Genomic DNA, 12,742 nt, shown 5'->3' with positions numbered 1-12,742 from the left:
TTTAAACTAACTTATACTTAGTTGTCATTTTATAAGTTTTGTAAGTTTTATTATAAATTGGAAGCTTTATATTCAATTCTTCACATTATCTGTATAAGAAAGAGAAGCGGTGTGTTTTCTGGTTTCATGACTGTTACTGCTTTGTATTCCATTTGTTTCTGTTTTAATGAACATGCTATGGCTGCAAATTTTTATTTGTTAATAAATTGTGATGCTTGGTTGTCCCACTAGGCCAGGGTCTGTTTTCAGGGGAGACATGACATGGTATTTTTTACTTACTATGGGATGGAATTAAAATTTAAGCAGATATTTAAGAAGAAAGAAAAGGGCCCATAAAATAAGCCTAAATGTATATAATACAACTAAATTTATCATCTAAAAAACTAAAGGCTGGGTTGTCCATGGCCAACATAAATTATACATTTACTTTGGCAAACGGAAATGACAATTGCAAAATGTTTTCCAAGTATGTACACTCTTTAAGAAGGGACAACTTGTCCCATTTGAAAAAACATCCTTAACAGAAATGTTGGGTATTTTTAATTATTGCTTTGTAAGGTCTTGGAAGCACACAAGACAATTATACAAATAACAGCTCATTACTTAAGACAGTAAATCACACTGTCCATCTATATTAGAAGATGATACAAGTAAAGCTGTTGTAAGAGTGAATGGATCATGCTGTATGGGCCTGGTGAAATCCCTGGGGGTTAGTTAAGAGTTGCTTGAAGACTTAATATATCTCCTTACCTTTATGTTCAACAGTCTTTTGCCAAAGAGATATATAAAAAGTGACCGAGTCACATATTTTGTGGTACCTATATGTGCAAAGGTGGAATAAACAGGATGTGAATAATTACACTGTCATCAGTCTCACTTCAGTAATAGGCAAATGATTTAATATTGTCTACTACAGCCATTAGAAAGATCTAGTAAGTACTCTGCTGATTTAGACCTTACACAACATGAATGTATGCCTGGTCAGTCAACATTAACCTGTCTGACCCAGTTCTATAGTTAGGTGTCAGAACTCCTGGATCAGGGAAATCCTTTTATAACTATTTATTTAGATGTGAGCAAAGCATTCGCTACATCTGACGACTAAAATGAGTGGTACTTGACAACTAGAAACAATACATTAAAGGTTTACAAAAATTTAAAAAAACAGGTATTCGTTGATGTACAACAGTGAAAAAAACTATATCTCTATAGCACTTGTTATAGATTAATTAGAGGAAAAATATACTTTGCTCATAAGGCATTTTCTAATGAAAGTCAAAGGAAAAATTTGGATTATTAATAGCCATTCAATGTACAAACAAATGCCCCAGTGGTCTCCTTTTCAAAATAGCATCAAATAAAACAATTAAAAGATTAAAAGGGATACATAGTTTCAAAAACAATACTATACTAATTACCTACGTATAAATATGTAAAGGTCAAACTCCTTGCAAAAAGAACAAAAATAAAATCACCTTATGAGACTTATGAAATATAGGTCATGGCTAAAAGAATTTGCATTCTTAAATGGCCAATGGACCTAAATGCAGTATGTCTAACTATGTAACTGCATAAGTGCAGTATGAGCTTTCACACACACCAGAACTACCACCGCCACAGGCAGATGAATAATTTATTGGTTTAAATGAGCATTTTCCTTTCATATCAATGTGGTTTGGGACTTTTTTCTAGGTATACTATTCTAATAGTGTTCTTTGTTTTTTCTGGGTGGGAAGGGTATAGTGACGCCACTTTACCATAGGTTTGGGACTGTTTTCCTGGATGCAAAAAGTAGTAGTCGTTGGTTTTCCTGAACGGTAGGGCCATAGTGATATCATTTTAACTCAGGTCAATTTTCACTATAAGACTCCTTCACTGAAGATGCATCAGACAGTGTGTTTTTTTCCCTGAGGTAAGTTTTGTGAATATTTTCTTTCACTTTTTTTATATTTATAGGTACTTTTGTTTTCATAGCATTGTACTTAATATGTGTTGTCTAGTATTAGTATATTTTTATTTTATTTTTAGTGTGTTTTTTACTTGTTTTTCTATCATTCTAATTGACTGATTCTTTCACATTTTAAGCATTATTTTTTAGTATTTCTTTTTTTTCAGATTTTTGTTGACATAGTTGTCTGTTTTGACTTAGGAGAGAAATGTCATGTCGGCTTGTTGGTAGCATCTAGTTTGGTTCTTGTGCATTTATTTAGTGTATTGCTTTTCCACTGAAATGGATTGAAGATATTATCTAATTTTATTAAGCTTTACACATATCTATATTACTTCAGCTTGTGTTTCAGATGGTTATAATTATTGTTTGGGGTGCTGTATAACTGATTTATACTTTGGGGATGTTTTGTTTATTTTGATTTTTCTTTTTTTTGTATTTTCTTTATTAAAATCATCAGGAAAAGGAGGTATGTGTTCTTAAGGAACGTATATTTTAATGCATTTATTATTTATTCCAATCCTAATTAGAGTCCATCTCCAACCAGCCATGACAGATCAAAGGGAAAAGAGGACTGAATGTATTCAGGTGTTATAGTAAGGTCAATACTAGAAGAGAAGGGCACACCTTCATAAATAGATCAAAAATTATTCCATATGGATGAAGACATGGGTAGACAATTAGAGAAGTAGCACATAAAGTAATGATGATAAAAATGGTCACAGAGGACATGTATCTTATCCAGAGAATATAAATTACATCACAATCTTTAGATACCTAAGTAAAAGGCAAAGCTGCAATAAGACAATTGTTACAAATAAAGTAGTATGGATTGAACAATGAGAAGAGACAAAAAGACATACATACTAAACACGTGGATAAACAATGGCCAAGAATCTGGAAAAATAAAAAAAATGGCAATGAATTGCCTAAAATACTTCTGCAGAGTTCAAATATTAAACATAATTCACTAAAAACAGTTCTTTGTGTAATGAATAGTCTCTGTGTATGTGTGATTTAGGGCATCCACACATTCTTACATATGTTTATGTCATCAAATGACTTTAATGAAAACTTTAAGAATACAAATCAATGTTTTTACAGCAGTCAGAAACAACATCATTATGTTAAAAGCATGACAATATTTCCAAAATTGAATTTGCTGTCCTAGTGAATTGCATTTTATAGTAGTGTATGAAAGACAACAATAAAGAATGAGGGAAATTCTGGAAGGGATAAATAAAGAAATTCCATACTGATGACTGCTTGTATGTAGTGTGCAAACATGCCATGGACTGATTAACCAGTATATGTTATGTTTTGTACTGACAATTAAAACAGAAGAGATATATTTGTTGGAGAATAAGTTTATACAGTCATTCTTAGAAACTGAACAGCTATTAGATAGGGATTCATATGAAACTAGAAGGCAGAGTAATTCATTTCATTTAACTTCATCTTACCTAACTAGCTAGCTAGCAGTAAAATATTACATCAGGTGGGTCATGGCTCTCCAGGGAGAAAAAGCAATCTAGACTTAAGCTGTAGACAATAGCAGCAAACAGAAAAAGGTCAGTAGTGACTTATCCTTACACATGTAGAAAAATGTAACTTGTGATTGTGCTGTTGGTATGGATTCATTGAAATAATCCCCACATTGTTAGCGAAGAAAAGAAGTATTAAACTGTCATTAGCTTTGTCTGAGTTTAACAACATTGTTTTGGTACTAGAGTTTTTGCTTTTTTTTTTTTTTTTTTTTTTACCTGAGACTTGGGCTACAAGGGCAAGTGTGTAAGCAATATGCAAGGTCAATTTATATTCATCAGTGTAGCATTACATTTCTTGGGGGTGGGAGGAAACCAGAGAACCCAAAGAAAACACAGATGAGAGAACATGTAGAGTTTTATTTTGAAGAGTGAGCAAACTGAAACTAGGATCTCTAGACTGAGCCCAGACACTGGAGTAGTGAGGAAGAAACTGTAACATATCAGCTACCATTCTGCCCAATGTAGATGAATAATATAAAGCATGATATTCATGTCCTCATAGCAATGTTACAGAGGAAGAAATTCTGTGCCAAATATGCCAAGTCTGAGACAAGACTTATACAGGATTCATTAGTGAAAGTAACAAAGATTCTTCATGCAGAAAATATGAGTACATAGCAACAAAACCATGGCGTACTAATAATAAATTGATAGATAACAGGTTGTTTGTGGCTCTGAGAGGCAGAATGAATATTAAAGTAAAACACAGTGACTTTTTGCATTAAGATCTTTCTGGGAAGTAGCCTAGTATATACTTGGTCATATTTCCAGTCAAGTCAGGAGAAACCCCGTCAGAGTAGAACTGCATCCAATATGCGTGATGTTGAAGTCTTTAATTATAACTACAAGCAACACTATGTGAGTAGTCTGTGTTGGCTGAAATCCTGCCACTGAAGTTCACATCAAACCTGCTTAACCACTGAGGTTAGAATGTCTAATCTTCCAGGACAGGGAGATAGCAGATGCCAAGCCAATATTGTTTAAAATGCTGAGGTCACAACTTGTAAGAAACAGTCTATGTTTTAGTATGTAGTTTCTGAACCCACATATCTGGGAAAAAAAAACATTGATAAGTATTTCATTTCAATTCCTCTAGGTACAACAGCTTTGTGCCTCTTCTTGGTTATGCACCCTTTCATCACTAGTAACCTGAACAGCCCAAAGACATATGAAGAGGTGCAGTTCTTCAATGGAAACAACTACCACAAAGGCCTTGACTGGTAAGACTGCATGATTAACAAATGAAAATCAGAAAGCCGCTTCTTGTATTTGTATATTGTCCAACGAAACAAAGCATGTAAGGTATAGCATTAATATACCGCTATAGCAGTGAGACTGAATGACAGGGTTAATGACATAATTAATTTATTATATACAAAAACCTGAATCCATTTGACAGGGAAAATCTTCATTATTCTTTGAATGTCAGAAGACACAGTGTAATGTTCTAGGTTTTCCTGACATGTAATATATATTACCTTTAATACCTGTCCCTTAATGACCTTGCATGAGTTTCCACAATAAACAATGGGTGCCTACTGTCAGGCCTCCTTATTTAGTAATGACTTTGCTCTCTGATCACCTGTAATAAATGTGTGTAATTTACTTGTGCATATATCTTGTAGTTGCATAGATTTCATGCAGAAATACAAAAACAAATTAACACTTCAACATCCATGTTCAGATTGCTTCCTGCCTGCATCTGTGCTATATAGTGTAAGTAGTCATGTGATACCCATTATGATGTAGAATGCTATCGCACACAGTTGTTGTCTATATGATCACCATCATCCAATAGGAGAGTATACAAAGGGATGTCTTTTGCAGTTTCCCTCAATAGTCATGCATGTGGCACAACACTGCAGCATTATCAGCAGTGCTTTAGCAGAATGCAATCAGATTTGATCCAATACTCTTTCCTTTGCTGAAGCTTTATAAAAACAATGTTTCAAACTTGGGTCGATTATGTCAGGATGGAAGGATAAAAAACTGTCCGGGTTGCCTAAGTAGATTGAATCTTTATTCTATATTTGTTATCCAGGTATGTTGACTGATACAGAAGGCCCATTTCTAGCTATAGTGCTGCACTGATACAAACATACAAACCACAGCAGTGTGACACAGATGGTAACAATGCATCAGCATCCGATCAGTGGAAATGGAGCTCATATGGGGCATTTAAATTAGGATATTTAGACATAATATATAATATCAGGCATGGAGCTTTATTGTTTTATGTAGGCAGTGACTAGTTATGCTACTTTGTTATACTTTGTAACAAAACAATATAATCAGAAAAATATCATCTAAAAATCTAGTGTAAAAATAGATCATACCATTTAATTCTTTGTTCTAAAAAATTACATCTGACTCCCATTTTGCCATCACTAGGTTTGCAAAGCTGCCACCGCAAGGTTACCTCATCACCACCCCCACCTTTTGAAGATAGTATTCTTTGTCAAACATGATAAAGTTGTTACTAAGTATGATAACCAACATTTCTCCTACTAATGAAATATTGGAGTCTCTAGCCCTTTTCTTCTTCAAAAACAATGCTACCCATTTGATACCTATTTGCTGTGGGATTGATGTATATAGATCCCTAACATCTACTGTTAGGAAACCATAGTCCGCTTGGAAAATTAAATTACTCATTTTTTCCAAGAAGTACCAGGAATCACTACATATTTGGGGCTCTTTGTCAATGTACTTTTTTAATATGTGGTCTACCACTTTAGCGCATGAATATATAACCGAGTTTTGTGCATCTACCAATGGTCTCATTGGTGGGTCTAGTGGTAAGATAGAGTAAAAGTGTACATAGAGGATTTAGTCATAGACAACAGAGTGGACATCGATTTGTACAATTATATGACTATACCTAATCCTAGGATTCCATTATTGTTTGGAATCCCGAAAATACAGAAAAAAACACTAGACCCACCAATGAGACCACTGATAGATGCATACTAAAGTGGTAGACCACATATTTTTCTGATTATAAAAGGAGACTAGGTTACAGCAAATGAAGAGGTGTCTAAGTTTAACAACAGTGCAGACTTTTTACGCTTCACTTCACACTTCGACACAGACACTATGGCATACCTAGATGTATGTATTAGAAAAAATAGTGCCAAAGAAGAATATGTAGCAACCATACACAGGAAGGAGACATATTCAAATTCCTTCCTACACTACACAAGTAACCATCCTTTGCACCAAAAACATGCAGTGGTTAAGGGGCAACTAGTGAGAGTGGTCAGGATGGTGATTGAAGATATAGACTTTGATGTGGAGTTTATAAAATTAAAAGATATGTTTACCAAGCGTGGGTACCCAGAGACATTGGTCGATCAACTTATCATTGAAGTGAGCTTTAAAAGACATGAGGGTATCTTTTTACCTATATTGAGGAAAATAACAACAGCACCAATTAACACCCCCATAAAGAAGTAATGAAATTAATAATGACTTTTCTATGTGTTTTATTATGACCTTTAATTCAGGTGCTAATAACATTTTACATATAATACAGAAAAATTTGGATTTATTGATCAGTGATCCCGTAGTATATCAAAAACTGGGCACCAATCCTAAAGGTGTATTTTGAAGAGGACAGAACTTAAAAGTTTATTAGAATGTCCACTTGACAGAGAACTTAGAGTACATGGTATGCATAAATGTGGAATTTGTCCACAGTGCAAAGTCGCAATACATTCCACATTAGAGGGATAAAATATAAGATTAATAAGAAATTTGACTGTAACTCTAAATTTGTTTACTTGGCTCAATGTAAATTGTGTACATCATTCTATACAGGAAAAACTGAGCATAAATTCCAGGAACGGATGTACGAACACCAGTATGCCATTTCAAGGGGTAAATTAGAGAACATATTGGCCAAAAATGTTAAATAACAAAACATGCACCAGTTCTGGTTTCAAATAATAGATCAAATCCCACTGGACATTGGGGGAGGCCTGACTCTTTAAGACTGAATGAACTCGAGTTGTACTGGCAAATCCTATTAAATGCTTACACTTATCCAGGTGTGAATGAAGCATGTTCTATTTCATGTATTTTGAAATTAAAAAGCTTGACAAGATAAGGAGATTTTACTTGGATGAACTGTGAGAAGGCATTTATAATTACGGTTTAGTAAAGTCTAGTACAGGTACTCATATATATGTACATGTTGCTATATATATATATATATATATATATATATATATATATATATATATATATATATACATATGTATACAAGTTTTTATATACAGATATTATTTTACATATAGTTTTATGTATTAATGCACACTTATATGTGCACATAATACATACATACATATATACACATATATATTGTATTTATTAGATTTTATTATGTAGTAGTATTATAAAAGGAAACAGTGAAGAGATGAATGGATTACCATTACATATAGTGATGAGGGGCGGGTTATATTGTTTAATGTTTACGCTATTGGTGGAAATTGAACATATTATTTATGTGCCTAACTTTAAATGAGTGTGTTTTTATGTTACTTGTTATCTGAAGAAGTCTGATAAACTATCAGATAAAAAGAGCTAAATTAAATAAATTTGCACTGGTTTGGAAGGAGTACTTTTCATTTTCGTTTATTGCCACTTCTCATTCAGTTGTTTGTTTAGTAGTATTTTATTTTACAGTTTTTAGTTGTTGCTTTCTTTGCTATTTTTAACTAAGACAGTATGGTTCTTTTATGGGACGTTATGCATGAGAATCGATGGATTGGTCTGTAGGGCTTAATTTACGGCCATTGAGTATGCTTAGGGAGTAGAATAGTAGCAACAGGTTACCAAAGGTCAAGGAAGAGACCAGTGGATAGGGGGAGATTTATGATATGTCGGAGAGTCATGGATATAAATGCATTGTATGTCTTGAGGAATTTAGGTTTAAGGCAAGTAGAGTCTGGAATTCCATAATTTGGTGATTTTTTTTTTAAATCAACTGTAATCTCTGCAGTACGGTATCTTAGAAGTTTAAAGGAGGAATTTGCCAGTAAGTTATCTTCTAATTCTGACTGTTGAATCTGTTAGGGTCTTTCTATCAAAGTTGATATTGGTGTTTAAAATGATTTGTACAATAGGATGTAATAAAAGGCAATAGGACCTAATAAAAGGCAATAGGATGTAATAAAAGGCAATGAAGTAACATGAAGATTTGTTTTTTAATGTACTCATCTCAGAGTGGACAGAATATAGCCTATAGGAACTATTCAAAACTATGTACCAAAATGCAGTTTTTACTGAAAGGAAAAGTTGTGGGTACATTACAGTTGCTATTTTTCATGTACCCAAAGTGAGACATTTCTTTATGGAAACATAAGATTTTGCAGGACAAACCATACCTTAGCCAGTTCAAAGGACTGGACTTCACCTTTCTGCCAAAATAAAAGCTCGCCCCTGTTGAATTTGAAATGTATCTGTTGAGTCATATATATTAAGGTGTTTCAGGTATACACTAATTGTGTTAAACAGCTGTTAGAGGATAATTAGGAAATAGTTTTGGTCATAAAATCATAGGATGGGTGCCACTTTTGTTGTTTTTTTTTTTTTTTTTTTGCAAAATACAACTGCCAAAATAGGGACTGTACTGCATAAAGAGGGACAGGTGGTAATCTGGTGCAACCATTCTAAGAAGATATTTTGTGTTTCCATTTAAGGAATTAATTTGTTTAGTGCACTCTTTATGGAGTTGATAAATTATAGTCTATACTGGAATATGTATATATATATATATATATATATATATATATATATATATATATATATATATGGATCCATGTCAGATCCACGAAAACCCACATTACCGACGACCAGATCACCAAGATGAGATTGCCGACATAACACATCCCCGACAAAGGTAAGTATATGTATTATGGAATGAAATCTATTCCCGTTTCCATAATACAGTTAAAAAAATAAACAGAAACATGTATAGCAGGGGGCAAGCCCCCCTGCACCCCCCCACTTAAATATACCAACTCCGAGATCGCACTACATTGTGGAAATGGGAATACATCCCATTCCGCACTAATCACAATTGTTGGGGATGTGTTGTGTTGGCGATCTCGCCTTGGTGATCCGGTCGTCTTGTGGATCTGACATGGACCCATATATATATATATATATATATATATATACATATATATATATACACACACACACACACACACACACACATATATACACTGTATATATACATATATATATGTATATATATATATATATATATATATATATATATATATATATATAAAAAGAGAGAGAGAACTTGATTCAAGTGAGTATGATCCTGTAACACTGTTTCTTTTCTTTTTCATTTTTTGCTTTGTTCTCTAGACTGAATCAGATTTTCACTTTCATGTGAACTGCAGTTTTCATTTACTTTTATTTTTAAGTACTATATGATTCAGTTATGCTTTTTGAATTGTAAGATATTTTATAATGCTATATTGATAGCTGTTTGCACAACAGCTTGCTTGCGTGGTTAGATCTTGTTCTTGTCTGATACTTCAAAATTTACTAACACTAGTAAGTGCTTTTTTCTTGATTTCTAATTGTCTGTATGTTTTGTCAGCGGTGTAACTGCCTTTATATGGTGTCAAATTCTGAGTATTTGGGCAGAAAGCATCATAAATCAGATATATGATAATTGAGTACAACATCTGGCACATTACTGTTTATGCAGTAGGACCTTTGTTAACTAGAACCTTCACAAGGACAGTTTATACCTCTATGTCATTTGTTAAAGTGTGACATTCTTTTTATGAAAGGAAAACAGCAGTGCTGGTGTCCCAGGTGGGTCAATTATGTGATAAAATGAAACCACATCAGAATGACCCCTTATATCAGGAACAATTTGTGAAGCTGACCACAGATTTAACTGGCTTAGAAAAAGAATTGAATCTTGCATGCTTAAACATTTTTCTAGGGATTTTAAGGATTATCAGTGTGGCAAACAATTTAATATTCAAAAAAATGTTCAATTTTCTGAAAATAAAGCACGGTCCCAGTTACAGGCAAAATGGAAGAGAAAAAAGCCCATTCATAAGAAGGGTGGAGGTATTTCTGGCACTTCTGGAGAGGATTTGTCCTCTACAGACATTGATTTTGGTGCACCAATGACTTCTCCCTCCGTTAAAAAGCAAAATGATAATTTCCCTTTATGCATCTCAGACGGGATAGACCTAAACCCCATAAGCACAGCACCCACTCTAGAAACATTAGTACATCTGATGACATCACTGCAGATGATTGTAATGTTATTAATAGCTCTTCCTCGTCTTTATCTTCTGATTGGATTGCTTAATAAAGGTCTTGGTTTTCTGCCCAGTTATTTGCTGTCTGAAGATGTTTTTGCCCAAGATGTAATTGCAGACTATTGAACTTAAGGGCTTTTTTTTGTAATAAATCTACTAATCAGGAATGTGACCCCACTGTTTTTCGTTCAAACCATTTACATTTATACCGCCTTCTAACAAAATCGTTGCTATTTTTCAACATCAAGTCTTGGGGGATTTGCATTTTATGTACGGGTCTTCTTCAAAAGTTCCTTTAAATAATTTGTCTTCAGCACATAGACAGGCGTTGTTGAACATTTCTAGGAATAAACAACTGGCCATTAGTCCAGCAGATAAAGGGGGTGCGATAGTAGTATGGGATTGGGTTATGTATGTTGCAGAGGCTCATAGACAATTATTAGACAAATGATTTTATCAGAGGATGGTTTTTGATCCTACTCCAGTTTTTAAAACAGATATTGATCAGTTTTTGGAGATTGCTGTGAATGAGGGTATTATTACAAAAGTAACTAAGTTTCAATTGATGGTTAAAGATCCTCAGAAAACAATATCTTTATATGTTACCTAAAACCCATAAAAATGTAAAGAAGACAGATTGTATCTGGTAGGGGTTCTCTTACATTACCCCTTTCCATAACTCTCAACCTGAAAACATCAAAAAGCTGGACAAGGCCCATGAAAAATAGGTACAAATCGGTATGCTGATTAACATAACATTTGCATACATAATTATGTAACCCCACCCACTCCAGTGGAATTGTGGGATACCAACTTTCAAACACAAACTTGAAGAACAGACCACCAAAATATGACACTAGAGTCCTTCTGCAGCCATTCCAATGTCCCATCACCTGGCTATTTCACCCCATTTACCATAAACACTAATGTGTGCATACTGCTTTACTTCTACAATGATTTGTATTTTATTTTTACATTTTTTAGCACAATGCACAAACATTAATAGACATATGCTAATTAAACAAAGCAATACTGTCTCACAATCAAAACAGACTTGGCATTAAAACTTCTCTGCCCTTGAAACTCACATTAATTGAAACAGCATTGAAACCCACACCACATCCAAAGAAAATGCATCTGGCCAGTGGTGGATAAAGATTACCTTTGGGCTGTTTTCAGATATTTGGCCCCTTGCACACAAAACATACACGTGTTCTTTGATACACCTTCTCGACTTTATTATTATTATTATTATTTATTAAATTATATTCCTTATACAATACAGCACACTTATTAGAGTGCATTTTAAATTTATTGTTTGAACATTTTCCAGAAGACAATGAAACAAAATGCATGAACCAATAATGACAAAACTGCCAAAGTCAGAATATTTCCATCATAAAAGTCTACTTCCACACCCACACAATATATAAATAAATGACAGTAGTGTAAGCCACAGGCATCTTGCACTTATTTTCAATTTCAGATTTTTTTGGGGGGGGGGGGGCAAAAGGCCAAAAACCAGGAACACATTTTAAACATTGCTTGTATAATTTTGGAAAATTGCTAGAATAAAATGTGTTACTACCATAAACAATTGCTAGAATAAAAGGTTTTGTGTTACCATTTATTTTCTGAATATGAAGTCTGAAATTCAAATGCCTGTCATTAATTTAGTGAATTCAACCCTTCAGTGATTTATTTGCCATAAAAATCCTGAAAACCACAGATTTTATAAGGATCAGATAAAAAATATGAGGCATAAATTCACAAGTGGTGGCTATGGACTTTAGGCTCTTTTTACCTTGTACTCTAGCCACCAGGTGATTACAATTGGAGCATTTACACACACACACACACACACACACACACACACACACACACACACACACACACACACACACACACACACACACAGTTTATGCAAGCTCTGTTTCTGTTCGATA

The 12,742-nt window shown here is 33.8% G+C and overlaps 1 protein-coding gene across 1 annotated transcript in view; it reads left to right on the top strand.

Moving 5' to 3' along the window:
- LOC122793530 (bifunctional heparan sulfate N-deacetylase/N-sulfotransferase 3-like) overlaps positions 1-12,742 on the top strand; it is a 1,344,847-nt gene that overhangs the window by 1,091,228 nt on the left and 240,877 nt on the right. The window contains exon 13 of the mRNA XM_044061660.1: positions 4,592-4,715. Coding sequence (XP_043917595.1) covers positions 4,592-4,715 — 124 coding nt within the window. The remainder of the gene's footprint in view (positions 1-4,591; positions 4,716-12,742) is intronic.

The sequence above is a fragment of the Protopterus annectens genome, chromosome 2.part0, assembly GCF_019279795.1.
Source record: "Protopterus annectens isolate FY-2018-M chromosome 2.part0, PAN1.0, whole genome shotgun sequence".
In the NCBI taxonomy this organism is placed as follows: domain Eukaryota; kingdom Metazoa; phylum Chordata; order Ceratodontiformes; family Protopteridae; genus Protopterus; species Protopterus annectens.
This window is presented reverse-complemented; position numbering and strand designations above follow the sequence as displayed.